This window comes from Hyperoodon ampullatus (assembly GCF_949752795.1).
Source record: "Hyperoodon ampullatus genome assembly, chromosome: 4".
In the NCBI taxonomy this organism is placed as follows: Eukaryota; Metazoa; Chordata; class Mammalia; order Artiodactyla; family Ziphiidae; genus Hyperoodon; species Hyperoodon ampullatus.
Genome location: NC_136917.1, coordinates 75,051,822 through 75,067,600, shown reverse-complemented (window position 1 = coordinate 75,067,600; position 15,779 = coordinate 75,051,822). Strand labels below are relative to the sequence as shown.

The 15,779-nt window shown below is 37.6% G+C and overlaps 1 protein-coding gene across 1 annotated transcript; it reads left to right on the top strand.

Moving 5' to 3' along the window:
- Positions 1-14,433: 14,433 nt before the first annotated feature.
- FTMT (ferritin mitochondrial) lies at positions 14,434-15,162 on the top strand (the record flags this gene model as incomplete). The annotated part of the gene is made up of 1 exon (XM_079702544.1): positions 14,434-15,162. The coding sequence occupies one exon, from the start codon at positions 14,434-14,436 to the stop codon at positions 15,160-15,162; it is 729 nt and encodes a 242-aa protein (XP_079558670.1).
- Positions 15,163-15,779: the final 617 nt, after the last annotated feature.

Here is a 15,779-nt window from a genome sequence, read left to right as displayed (position 1 = left end):
ATTTTTAGCTCTCTTTCTTGAGCCAAGTAATGGTATCAGACCATCAGAATCACATTGGATCCCTACTACTTATTAATTTTTTTAAGTAAGAAGGGGTCAGACCAATCCTGTGACCCATTGGTATTTCAGAGGATATCATGCTCATTTCAGAACATCTGTCTCCCTGACCTGTCTCTTGCCTGTGGTTGGCCCTAAATTGAAACTGTTGGATGTGACAAAAAACAGGTTCTAATGACCATGCATATCTGCAAAAATCATACCTCATAACACAATAGTCTTCTCAAGGCTTTCAGAATACTCTCTGTTGAAATGATTTATCACTTTCAAGAATGTCATTTAAAATTTTTTCTAGCAACCATGTAAGGCACACGCTGAGAATGCTAAGAATTAGATAATTTTAAATACATAGAGGCAACTTTATTTTCCTAACTGCTTTCATTAGTAGAAGATTTGTTTAGAGGTTATTCATAAATGATAATACAAGTTGATGTAAGAATTGTTCACAAATGTATATATGTAATATTTATATATATACACACACACATACATTGTATATTCAGGCTTACACATACTGTGAAGAATAATGAAATTGCTTTTCATCTAAAATGATTCTGAAATGTACTTTTACTGAAGCATAAAGAACCCATGTATGAATTTATGTGCATCAAACTGCTAAGATTTACAAGTTAAACAATTTTAAAAGGAAATAATGAGTGCTAAGAAGTAAATGTCACTTAAAAGTTCAAGTTCACTCCATAGGACAAAAAAAAATCTGATTACAAAAAAAATAACATAAAATTTTAATTCCTAAGAGAAAAATAGCTCTTTTAACTGTTATTTGAATTCATCAGCTTTAAATTTGAAGCCATGTGGCTATCCTTTTCTCTGGTGATGATTCCTTAACGTGAAAACAAAGTTTCATTCAAGACCTTTATAAACACATAAGCGATTAGCTTACCCTGGCAATGAGAAGATTAGTGCTTTGAGATAGAGTATCTTATGTGAGTTAGCAGTTATTTACCAGCTTTCCCCAAAATAATAACTTTCACATATAGGAACATATATCACCCAAAGATAAGAGTGTCACAGTGAACATTTTGTTGAACTGCCTACTATATTTTGTCTCTACACTGCCCTTTTGTGTGCCTTGCCCTAACAATTCAATTCAGCCATTACTCTTCCTTGAGGTAACATACCACTTACCTGATTTTAACTGGGGAGAACAGATAGTTTCAGTAGTTTTCCCCTCCTTTACTAACTTCCCTCCATTTCTTACTATAATTAATCTCTGGAAAAAGCCTGAATCGAAAAACTTTAATATACTCTGCTTTCATATTTCTATATGGTCCTACATGGTCTGATGAGTCCATATTTAAATTACAAATCTTCCTTGACTTACTATGGGGTTAAGTCCCAAAAAACCCATCATAGTTGAAAGTACTGTAAATTGAAAATTCATTTAATACACCTAACCTACGGAACATCATAGCTTAGGTTAGCCTACTTAAATGTGTACAGAACAATTATGTTAGCCTACAGTTGGCAAAATCATCTAACACAAAGCCTATTTTATGATAAAGTGTTGATTGAATACCTCATGCAATTTATTGAATATTGTCCTAAAAGTGAAAAATACAATGGCTATATGGATTACAGAATGACTGTATATGTCTCTGTAGCAGAGCTGACTAGGAGCTGCGCCTCACTGCCACTGCCCAGGATCACAAGAGAGTATTGTACAGCATATCGCTAGTCCAGGAAAAGATCAAAATTCAAAGTACAGTTTTTACTCAATGCTTATATAGCTCACACCATCGTAAAGTCAAAATATCATAAGACAAACCGTTGTAAGTAGTATTATCTGCTCCTGAGCAGTCTCTACAGATTTTTTTGTGAAAGTAAGTTAAATCTTATTAGTAACAAAGGATTACTAGCTGTAGTAGTCTGCTAGGGCTGTCCTAACAAAATACCACAGACTGGGTGGTTTAAACAGCAGAAATTTATTTTCTTATAGTTCTGGAGGCTAAAAATCTAAGATCAAAGTGCCAGCAGGGTTGGTTTCTGGTGAGAACTCTCTCCTTGGCTTACAGATGACCATCTTCTCCCTGTGTCCTCACATGGCTTTTCCTCTGTGCAACACATTCCTGGTGTCTCTTCCTCTTCCTATAAGAACACCAACCCTATCAGATTAGGGTCCCATCCTTATTTAACCTAATTATCTCATGAAAGAACCTATCTCCAAATACAGTCACATTGGGGGTTAAGACTTCACCATGCTGATTTGCAGGGAAAACAATTCAGTGCATAACACTAGGCAACATGCTGGGATCTTAAAGGGCTGGCTCTTAGTGATGTCAAACCTTTAGGGTCCCACAGGAAGCTCTGTGCTTCATCTAGGATTCATTCAGCTCTAGAAGGCCTGTGGCTTTCCATTTGCTAACCCCATCACATATCTTCAGCTACCTCTGGACTTGTGTCTTGGTATATAGACCGAGTATATATGGACTCGTGTCTTTGCATAATTGTAGCAACCAGTGGCACTTCTAGAATAAACTCTTGTCACCTTTCCTTTACACTTCAGGAAATAAAGCAAATCATTTACCAGTCACTCACAGAAATCCAGGGTACTATCCTATAAGGGTGCCACTCTCCATCACATAAATATCCATCCATACATGTAATATTTGGAGCCATCTGAGTAAATCAGTCATTTATTCATTTACCCATTCACTTATCAACTACTTATTGTTGAATGTGCTAGTCAATATCCAAGACACTGGGAATTCAGAGACAAGGAAGATAAGGTCCCTGTCCTTGAACAATACATAAATGAGAACTAAATTTGAACTTTTAAAATTTGGACCTTTGGACCTAAGTTTGAAGTACATAATCACTATCTCAATTTCAATACCATTAAAAGGTGGATCAAAATTAAAATTCTTCCAAGTCAGGACTCCTGCTAAGCCATACAGTGTCTTTGTACAAATTAAAAAATGGGAACCCCTCACTTTTTAATGCCAAAATGGGAACCCCAGTTGGCCCAGATTGACACATGAACAATGCTGTTGTACAATGAGCACCCTTTTCTTCAAGGGACACAAGCTAAGCAGGACGCCCATGCAGGATTTTGGCCACCTATAGACCCCTCAGTTATACCCTCTTGTCCACAGAACATAAACTGCACAATCAATCATACATGGCAGTCGTCTTCCAGGTCGTGGGACTTAGAACGTATTGAGGAGCAACACAGACCCCCAGGAAACATTCCAACTTAATGCCACCCCTGCAATCCAAACAATTAAGCTGAGAAGATTAAAGTCTAGGAGATTTTGAGGTCAATCCAGAGATCAGGGAGCATAGTCAGGAGAATCCAAAAGTCAAAAAATGTGAATAGCTATGAATTCCACAGCAATGAAATTCCAGCAAGCCTTGTGATTGATTTTATACCAGGGATCTCTTTCATCTGCTAGAGAAAAAAAGAAAGGTAGAGTACTTTTATAGCATGCTTGTCCCAGCCATCTATTTTCTGGGTTGGATTACAAATGAACAGAGACCTAAGCTATGAATGCCATGTACATTATGAGTACTTACTAAATGCAAAGCAATAAAATCCTACTTTATGCAGAGGAAAATAGAGAAAGTGAGATTTTTTTCTTTTAATCAGTTGGGTAAAAATGACTAATCTCTACAGTTATGGAAACAATTACTGGGTGAAAAGGGGCGGTCTCAAAAGTGTGTTGCATACACTATTCTAAACTATCTCCATATTTCATTTATTTTAGTTAGTGTTTTCCAGTAGGCATGCATGACTGCATGTCATCAATTCGGTGAGTGAAAAGTTTGATAACACCATTTTTCTATATCACGAAGATAAATACACAACTTAGCTTTAGGCTTATAATTAAATGAACCACAAAACTCATTTATTAAAATACATTTCAGATTTTTGAACAGAAATTTATTCATGTTCAAAGGCAACAAGAAATTATTGTAAAGGTTATTGAACTGAAATTTGTATTGATATTATTTTTAACCCAGAAAAAAATGTTAGTAAAAACTGTACTCTCTTAACTATAAGTCATATTTAGGTGGACAAATTATAATAAGAGTAATAGAAAATATCTCTGGTAATATATGCTAACAAAATACGAATAACATTTTAAAAATGTGATTAAAATCAAAACAACTGCAATACCTATGATCATACAATAGCACTAGATTCTAGGGCAATCATCCAGCATCTATATTCTAGACTATCACAACTTCTCATTCCCCCTTCCAGCAAGCACACTTGTTCTTAATCTTTCTCACACCTATTCTATCTTAATTTTCTACTAATATTTTACACTTACATATACACTCTTTTTTTCCTCCAAAGATAGAATTGTATACACACACACATAAATATATATATTGATCTTTCCATTGAAAATATCTTATGAATACCTCTCCATATTAACACAAAGAGAACTACTTTATTCTATTAAAGGGCTGTATGATGTTCCATTGTATGACTCTCCTATAACTTATCAGTACTCCACTGAAAGACAGTTTTAGTTTTAGTTTTATGTACAACCCTGCAATTAAGTTAACATATGTCTTTATGTACTCACTATGTACCATATTTTTTCATATAATAAATTTCTCAAAATAGGATCGCTAAATCAAAAGTTTTTATGAGATTCTTGAGACCAGGATTTATTTGTAGATTCCCACAGGATTCATATAAAACTCTAAAATATGGTGGTTACTAAATGGTATTAGTGGTTGACTACACTGACCTTTGTAAACTACCTGAACAGATACAATTGAATGGCCATTTCACTTTTCTCTACAGCAATAGATTCTCCACAACCATCTAAATCTTCAGTTTAGGGGGTTCTGGTGATAGGCAACTCTTTATTGAAAAGCAATGCTTTATTCTGTTTGATAGAAAGGAAAGCCACACTCCACTGTCACTGGGTGAGCACTAACATCTCATGATTTTAGAGCATTATTGAGAAAATACAGCATTTATTAGGTGAGTGTAGTATACTTGAAAGAATATTGTCTTAAGGCAAGCCTGTTGCTATCCAGATTTGTCACTCTGCACCAGTACTCTGTAGCACACAGCTTCTTCATTCATAAAATAAGATAAATGAAATAGACAATTCTGTGGTCCTTTCTGATTCTAAAATTCTCTACTATAAATCATGTCAATAAAGATAGCATTGGGGCTTCCCCGGTGGCGCAGTGATTGAGAGTCTGCCTGACGATGCAGGGGATATGGGTTCGTGCCCCGGTCCGGGAAGATCCCATATGCCGTGGAGCGGCTGGGCCTATGAGCCATGGCCGCTGAGCCTGCGCGTCCGGAGCCTGTGCTCCGCAGTGGGAGAGGCCACAACAGTGAGAGGCCCGTGTACCGAAAAACAAAAAACAAAAAACAAAATAGATAGCATTGCCATACTATTCAACTTTTAAAATATCCCTTCTATTTTGATTGAAAATTGAATTATTAGAAACATTTTTCCTAAATTCCTTCAGATTGTATAAAAATGGGGATAAATGTGCATATATTCTCTGTAATTTGTGAACAGTCAAAATGGACGTACTGATTCCTACTACAGTGTTTTTGTGAAGATACAGAGAGAGAAAGTACTTAGAATAATTTGTATAGGGCTTACCACATACAGCTAATCAGTGACTACCACTTTTCTCATTATAATCATTGGAGAAGGTTTAGAGCTTATGCATAAATGCTGTATCACTATATCCTGTTTTAAATTATAAAATTATTCAGAATAGCAGAAGTAAATAATTAATCATTACCAAAAAATTTTTATGACACAAAATATGTGGTGTCCAGTTCCTTTCATAAAGAAAATAATACTTTCAAACATATTTATTCCAGAGCTAACATTGAGAGAGCACAAGAACTTAAAAAGAATACACTTACTGTCATCAATCATTGTCGGTGTCTAAGCCATTAACTGAAAGAAACCTGTGTTATATAACTTAAGTAACAATGGCAAACCACATCTTTGGTGGAAGTGGCATCCCAGGGTTCTAGCACTTAAAATAGTTACCCCAAGCATATACAAAGGTCAGCACATGTATGTTTTTTGCACTTTATTATTTCATAAGATTTCAAACTGCACCATATTACAGCAAGAAAGGATATGAGTCAATCATTAAATTTTTTAGAGGTAGAAGATTCAAAACTTTGATCCAATTTAAATCAATTCTCTCCTAAGGTACAATATACACACTGTCCATATTGCAACCAAACACCGCAGAAGTTTTGTCTACACTCTTTCTGCTCCAAATGAAACTCTATCCTCTCACCTTTGGGAGCTTCCCATGATGTTTTTTTCTGTATAGATTTCCCATCCTCTTTTAAGACCATAGTCAAATCTGACCTTCTTTGCAAGGAAGTCGCAATCCTCCTGCACTTGGCTTGAGATGCTAATACAGTTGACCTTCAATGACTGAATGTGGCTCTGCCACTCTATCTTGAATCCACAGAGGCCCTAAAATCCAAGTCTCTTTTACTCTAACCATATCATGTGCTTCTTACTATTCCCGCATCAGTTGGTCAATATATATATATGTATATATATATATATATATATATATATATATATATATATATATATATATATATATATATATATATATATATTGAACTGAATCCAATCAATCCAATCTTATCCAATAGGATAAGAACCACAGCTTCCTGGAAGAAAATACCAAGCTTCCTCTCAAGATCCCCATAATATGAGTATGGAAGATAACCTGGCTAAAAAGCCTCATGTCCCAGAGGAGCCAATATCTCTTGTAGCAAATCCACTAAGGGCATTCCCAGGAACAAGAGTCACCACACTCAGGAAAGCTCAATGTTAATTTTCCAATCAGGGGTAATTTTTCTACAAGCAAGATTGCCTAGACATACACTCCACATCTTAACAGAACTAGACTAACCAGCAGTCATAATCTCATGCAGAAGTGGAGAAGATTTTGTTAACCCTCTGCCCACAAACCCTCTCTGATTACTTCTGGGTAGAACAGTGTTCCAGGTAGTGGACACAGCACACAGAAGCCTGCAGGAAAGGAACAAAGGGTAAATTCCAGGGTCTAAAAAGAAGTTCATAATGACTGGAGTATATTGGCCCTTTATAGAAAAAGTTTGCAAATCCCTGTCCTACAGTCGGAGAGTAGCCTGAGCTATAGACAAGACACAGGACTTGATTATAAAATTGGGAGAATTTCAGTGAAGCCTGAATTTGCAGCCTTCACCAAAATCAGGGCCCTGATAGAGAAGGACTGAGACTTAACTCTCTCATAGTTCTGGATTCTAGGAATTCAAAACATATTGGCAGGGCCATACTCTCTGTCTCTGAAGATGCTAAAGAAGAATCCTTCCATATCTCTTACAGCTTGTGGCAGTCTCCAGTAATCCTTGGCATTCCTAAACCAATGAATCTTTCACTCTAATCTCTTCCTCTGACTTTGCATGGCTTTCTCCCTTGTGTGTCTATGTGTTAGTTTTAAATTGCCCTTTTCTTTTAAGGACACCAGTCACTGAAATAAAGCGCACTGAAATCCAGCATGATCTCATTTTAACTTGATTATATCTGCAAAACCCCTATTTCCAAATAAGGTCACATTCACAGATTCTGGGTGGACGTGAATTTTAAGGGAACACTATTCAACTCATTCACCTTTACATCAATAATTAAGCTCTTATCTCAGCATGGCCTAAGTAGGAAAATGCTGGCCCTGCTAAGGAATAGAGGGATTATACTTAGAAGGAGTGACAAAACTTGATTATTAAATACTGGCATGAACAGGGAGAGCGTGGCTTAGGAGTGGATTCTGGGGGTGTTGGACCATAGGATAGTGGAGGTTGGAATATAAGATTGAGTAAGGTAGAGTTTTATTGCTGTGGGGACACTAAGGATTTAATTTCCTGACAATAGACCTTAGAACCAGTATTAACACACTACTGGGATGGCTCTTTGGAGTTTGAAAATACTGATAGTCCACGTTAAATGAGGTGGAAAGAGCAGAACCACCTATGCAGAATGGAGAATGGAGAATTCTAAATGAGGAAAGGCTCAGAAAGTGAGCATGCTAGATTGAATCTGTTATATAAGATCCAAGACTCCACCAGCTGGTGGAATTCACTGTTTACACAAGACAAAAAAGAATGTGGTGGTGAGGCAGTCACCAACATTAATCAGAAGCTCAGCAGCATAGGCCAGGACTGACTAGAAAAGGTGCTGTTACAGATAAAGTACTGGGTTCCCTAGTATCAATGGATATGAAGGAATTCCAGAATAGCAAACCCAGAAAACAGCACAAAACCTCCAGAAACAAAGTTAACTTACTTAATATAATAGCACCAAGATCAAATGGCAAGTGGGGACATTGACCTTCAGGGACATATGTGTAATGCCTATTGACCATGGTCTTACCAGAGACAAGATGAATGAAGAGTCAATTAGATATAGATGATATAATAAAAAGAAGTCCAGAATGAATGATGTCAGCTGTCCTGATGGAAAGTTATAATCAGTTGTCCATTTTCCAGACAAGAACCAGTTCTCACACTCTGACCCATCAATTGAAGGAAGAGTTGTGTCTTCTTGAAGGACTCTTCAAATGCATGGCAAGTGTATACACTTTAAATTCCCTCTTTCTTTCCCAAAGGGTCCTATGGACATTCGCTTGGGTAATCATACACTGAAGAAAAAATACTAAGAGCTCTTGGATACAGAATCTGACGCACGCTGATATCCAGCGACCCAAAGCACCATCATGGCTCCACTATTTACAGTAAGGCCATATGGAATTCATACGGCAAAAGTTCTGGCCCAGGATTATCTCACTTTGGGTCCAATGTATCCATGGACGTATCCAGCTGTTATCATCTCAGTTCCTGAATGCATAATTGGAATGGACAAACTTAGCAGGTCCCAGGATCTTCACATTGATTCCTTGACACATGGAATAAGAGCTGACAGAAAGACTGAGAAGAAGCCCCCATCCATCACAGTGCTTAAAACCAATGAGCACCACACCCTGGGTAGAATGGCAGAGATCAGGGCCATCCCCAAAGACTTAAATGAGGCAAGGGTAATGGTCCCTACTATACCACCATTTAAGTCACCAATCTAGTCTCTGCAAAAACCAAATGAATCAAAATGGAGCATAGTGTACTTATCCAAGCAGTAGCCCCAACTGAAGTTGTTGTTCTAGGTATGGCATCTTTACTAAAACAGATCGACTAAGCCTCTAGTTCATGGTATGTGACTTTTGAGCTTAGTGTATATATTATTTTCAATATCCATCAGGACGGAGCATCTGAGGTAGTTCACATTCACCTAGGACAGGCAGCAGTGTGTATTCCCGTTCTTTGCTCCAGAGATACGCTAAATTGCCTGCTCTCTGTCATAGTAAGTCCAAAGACAGCTGGCTCATCTGAACATTCCACAGGACATCATGTTAGAATGATGGCACTAAGCTAATCAGATCTGGTGAGCAAAGAAGGACTCTGGATACTCAGGTAAGAGGGTGGAAGTATTCCAACCAGTGGCTGGAATACTGGTGTAGTTTTAGGAGTCTAAAAGTTTGAGGCTTTCCAGACACCTCATGCAAGGTAAAGTAAGAGCTACCTCACCTTGCACCTCTGACCCTAGATGAATAAAATGAATGAATAAAACAGTTTGCTAGACCTCTTCCAGTTTCAGAGGCAGCATGAACTGCACTTGAGAGTTTAGTTCTGGCTCATTTATCAGATAACCCAGAAGGTTTCCCAGTTTTGAATGGATCCCAGGGTGAGGCCAGAAAGGGCTCCACAGCTGAGTCCAACCACTCCCTTTGGAATTTTGAGAGATTTCCTAGTGATAATACACAGAATAGCAATACATATAGGATACCTTTTCTTTTTTCAGACAAATTCCTCTATTGTTCTCTATTCAAAACCCTCAAATACTCTACTAACAGCAAGTACGTAATCCTTAGTGATCAATGGACTTCTCTCCACTCTGGTTTTGTCACATTACAGGCATCTCATAGCAAAGCAATTTTAGAAAGGTCCAGGATCAGTAGTGAAAATGAAGAGTTGCTTATGTGACTAACTTTGTTTGAATGTAAAAGTGAGAATAAAAAGAAATGAGAAAAGGAGAAAAATTACCTTCATTGCAAAAACAAATGAGGGTGGAGTTAATTTTCATCTTTTCCTTCCCTCATTATGACTCTATTCCCATCTATTTTATGCAAAAATGTAGAGTGTTGTTTAAATATTTTCCAAGGTAGGTAATTTTTAAAAAATATTTAGTATTGGGCTTCCTTGGTGGTGAGTGGTTGAGAGTCTGCCTGCCAATGCAGGGGACACGGGTTCGAGCCCTGGTCCTGGAAGATCCCACATGCCGCGGAGCAACTAGGCCCGTGTACCACAACTGCAGAGCCTGTGCTCTAGAGCCCGCAAGCCATGGCTGCTGAGGCCCATGCACCTAGAGCCCGTGCTCCACAACAAGAGAAGCCACCGCAATGAGAAGGCCACGCACCACAACCAAGAGTAGCCCCTGCTCTCCGCAACTGGAGAAAGCCCACAAGCAGCAATGAAGACCCATTGCAGCCAAAAATAAAAATAAATAAATTTATTAAAAATATATATATTTAGTACTTACAACCAAATGCTTTAAAGAAAATATGATAAAATTTGATCTATATATTACGTAAATTAAAACATGACAGTGAATAAAAATCCACATTCATATAGTTCTTAATTTCCAACTGGCAAAGCATTTTAGCATATAAAATAAATAATTTAACCAATATATCTATAAAGAAGAAATGAATGGATACTTTTATTCATTTGGAGACTGAAATCAAAGTACAGAGGTTTTCTGGACAGACTCAAATAATTTGAAGTGAAGCCATCTACTAATATACTTTATAAAAGTGCATTAGGCCCAGCTGGTATGTTATATGAAATAAGAATTTCTATCCACTTCTATTTTGGCACCTGAAAGGATTTATTTGTGCTTCTTAAAAATAGTCAAGCATTGTGCTAGGCCTGGGGATTCTAAAATGAATAAGATGATAGTTCTGCCCTTAAGGACACATACACACAGTTATATACAAGGAATTATAGCTACAATAATGATTATAATTATGATATGGTATACTCTCAATATAAACAAAGTCTTTGCCAACAACAACAAAAAGTAGTGATGAACTCTGAATGAGGTTATATAAGACTTACAGAGAAGGTAATATATTTGATGGGACCTTAAAAGATGAGATGGATTTCATGAGGCAGTGAAAGAAGGGAGGAGAAGACAGTGAGGAAGCAGAGGGAACCCTGGTGAATCATGAAAGCTTAAGGAGGTGTTCAAGGAATAGAAGAAGCCATTAAAACTGAGGAAGAAATGATCTGTGAAGAGTGGTAGGCGATGGTCTAGGTTTGTATTTTTGGTAGAACGACATTAGTTTTACTGTGAATACTAGAAATCAAAATGCCCATAAGATACAAATAACACCTACCAGATCCTCACATTTTCAAAGTCTAACAAAATATATGACAAACTTTGTCATGGGAAAAAGAAACATTTTTGACAAGTTAACATGGGATATTTAAATGTGCATTTTATTTTATGGCACTGTTTTGCATTACATCTCATGTATTGTATTTGTTTTATATCTATGCTTTTTATTACTTTGGGGATAAGCATTTACATGAAGAGCATCATTTCTCCTAAAACACTTGTAGCAGCAGTTGGCATTTAATACCAGTCTAAAGAATGATTTTCATAACCTCTCTTTAGGGCACTACATTTTAGGAGTAGAAAAAGTTTGAGGAAAATAAAAGGAGAAATGGGTCTAGAGAAGCAAAAGTTAGTGAGAAATCACTCGGTGAATATCAATCACATTCTACTAGCAGAGTTTGAGGGCAACTAGATTTGAGGTATCCATCTTTATGTATGGTACACTTTAAGAAGCTCATTTGAGACCAGGGAGCTTACTACAAAGCTACAAGTTTTATATGTTCATATAATAAGAGAATTTCTACCTCACTACCCATACATGATAGCAACAATATAATACACATTAGCATTCTTTATAAGATATGGAAGTCTTGCCAAATGTAATAATAAACATCATTGCTTGCTCAATAATATATTGATTTTGAATAATGAAATAGAAATTATCCAATAAACACTATGAAAGAATATTTTGAGTGTTTATTCTGTGTCTAGCACTGTGATAAGTCCTCTGCATACATTCTCTTATTTAATCTTTTCAACCATGCACTAGAGGTAAGTAGGATCCTAAATTTACAACTGAGGAAACTGACCCAGAAAGGTAATTTGACTTGTGCACAGAAATATAAGAAAGTAATATAGAGAAGGTAACATACAGATAATATAAAGACCTGAACAGAAGCAGTACTAATATCAAAGACCCAGATATTAATCATAAGAAATTAAACAACCATAAGAAAAAAAATGACCCAATAACTAAATGAGAAAAAGGTTTGAACATACACTTCACCTAAGACATGGTTGGCAAAGAAGTATGTGAAAATATACTCAGCATCATTAATTATTATGGAAATGCAACTTAAAAATACAGTGAAATACCAGTATACACCTACTAGAATGGCTAAAATTTAAACTTTAAATTAAAATGAAATGACAACTGAAACTAACACAACATTGTAAATCAACTATACTCCAATAAAAATTTTAAAAATGACAACAGCAAGTGTTAGCAAGGATGTGAAGGAACTTGAACTCTCACACACTGCTGGATGGAATGTAAAATGGTACACCCACTTTGAAAAACAATTTGAAATTCCTTAAAAAGTTAAACATACATGTGTCATATATGATCCAGCCTTTCCACACAAAGTATTTACCCAAGAGTAAAGAGAGCATATAACCACACAAAGACTTGTACAGAAACATACATGCTGTTCATAACAGCATTATTTTGATAGCCCAAAACTGTAAACAATCAAAATGTTCATCAGTGGGTAAAAGGATAAACAAACGGTGGTATGTCCTCAGCAATGGGATACTACTCAGCAATGAAAACTATTGATACACACTACAATTTTTAGTGGATCTCAAAATAATTATGCTGAATGAAAGAAATCAGGCAAAAGGGTATACGTACTGATTCCATTTATATGAAATTCTAGAAAATGCAAACTAATCTATTTAGTGAAGAAAAGCAGATCAGTGGATGCCTGGGATGAGGTAAAGCAGAGAGAGGCAGAAAAGAGGTATTACAAAATACAAAGGGGCATGAGGAGAATTTGAGAGGTGATGAAGATGTTCATTATCTCAATTTTGGTGATGATTTCAAGATGTGTGTATATATATATATATATATATATATATATATATATATATATATGCGTGTGTGTGTGTCAAACTCTAGCAAGTTACACACTTTAAGTATCTTCAGTTTATTTTATGTCAATTATACCTCTATAAGCTGTTAAAAGTGTGTATATTTACTTTGGTGTATCTGTGATATCTATTTTTTTATGTTATTTTAATCTGTGAGAATTAACATCAACATTTTAACAATGGTTCTCTCTGGGTAGAGGAAGGATTAGGAATGTTTTGAATTTTCTTCTGTGAGTTAATTATCATTTTCTCAATACACTACAACAGTTATATATATTCTTTTAAAACCAAAGGCTATTATAAATTTTTTAAATTGTCCTTTTAAAAATATGTATCTACATCATAGATATGTATCTACATCAAAGTAACAAGTTTAGAGCTAGTTTATATATTCTTCCTACATTTTATATATCTGATTTTTTACAGTGAAGGTAAATTTTGTATCTAAAAATATGTCCTTTTAAAAGAAAGCATTATCTTACTACAGACTCTTGAAAATGTGCCCAATATACTGGCAACTACTTCCATACTTAAATTTGTTAAAGTAACCCGAAAGTCAATTTATAAACATCCTCTTTGGGTGTAGACCTTTATTTACTCTCAGATTAATTGGTGGTGACTTTTGGTTTACCCTGTTTCACTGCCTTGCCTCTCCCATCCCTTGATCCTTGGACAGAAAAAGGTCAGAGAGGGAGAGCAAGTGTGGCTTGGCTCCATCCTTTCTTTTGCAAGTCACAGCGACTAGTTTTTGACAGTATTTTTAACTTATGTGAAATAGTAAATTACAAACGCCCAAGAGCAGAAGTCTTTCGGCGACGATGGGTGCAATGTTTGTAACTGTCATCTGCCTTTTCCCAACCGCGACTGGCTCGCGCCCCCAGCCTCCCTCCGCCTGGAATTCGGTGCCTCTGGAAGGGGCCTGTGACGCAGTCGCCGTCACCTAAAGCTGCATTCTGATTCAGATCTGACGCCCCGGCGCGCTGAGCCGGCCTGGCCTCAGCGTCCCCACTTCTAAAGAGAAGGGGCCATGCTGCCCTGTTTCTTGTTCCTCTCCAAGCACATCAGCACTTCGCTGGTGTCCCTGCGCAGGGCACGCCACGGCTTCGCGCTCCCGCCGCGCTGGGTCCCCAGGCGGCCCTGGGGCTCCCCGCCCGCCGCCCCCCGCCGCCTGCTGGCCGCAGCCGCCTCCTCGCGGGGACCAGCAGGGCCAGCCGGCGCCCCCTCCAGGGTGCGCCAGAACTTCCACCCGGACTCCGAGGCCGCCATCAACCGCCAGATAAACCTGGAGCTCTGTGCGTCCTACGTGTACTTGTCTATGGCTTATTACTTCTCCCGAGATGACGTGGCCTTGCACAACTTCGCCAGATATTTCCTTCGACTGTCCCGGGAGGAGACCGAGCACGCAGAGAAGCTGATGAGGCTGCAGAACCAGCGGGGAGGACAGATCTGCCTACAGGATATCAAGAAACCGGACCAGGACGACTGGAAAAGCGGGCTGAATGCCATGGAGTGTGCTCTACTCTTGGAAAAGAATGTGAACCAGTCGTTGCTGGAATTGCACACTCTGGCCTCAGACAAAGGTGACCCCCATTTGTGCGATTTCCTGGAAACCCACTATCTGAATGAGCAGGTTAAGTCTATCAAACAACTAGGTGACCACGTGCACAACTTGGTTAAGATGGGAGCCCCGGATTCTGGCCTGGCAGAGTACCTTTTTGACAGACATACCCTTGGAAATGAAAACAATCAGAACTAACCCATAGGCTGCCTTCTCCACCGCCCAGGGTGTGCCAGGGCCCAGAGGCAGCTGCTTCCTCGGCTTATTTTACGGACAGTGTTCAGAGATCTGTGGTTCAAACCACAGTTTTATACCAATTGTTCCTCCTTTCCTTTTATATTCTTCTGGTACGATGTCCCAATAAAGTGATTTGTAGAGAATATGTATGTAGCCCCATGTTAACAATGGCTTTTTGCCCAGCATCAAGATAATTTTCCCAGCCCAGGATGAGATGGTATAAAAAAGACTGCAAAAAAAAGCTACTGAAATAGATGCAAACTAAATTTCTCTGGTTACCAAACATCATTCCAGACCATGACCCTTCACTAAAATTCCATGATACTTAACTCAACAAATGCCTGTTATTTTCAAGACCTTATGTTAAAGGCTAGAGTGGGAAAATGTGTAAGATAAATATGCAAAGAACTATAACAAGATGAAGAATACATAATACTGTAAAAATCATACATACAAAATTCTTTAACAAATCTGTGATCTGTTTTTGAAGGATTATCTTACTACAGACTCTTGAAAATGTGCCCAGTGTACTGGCAACTATTTCCAGTTCCAGATTTCTCAAATCTGTGATCTGTTTT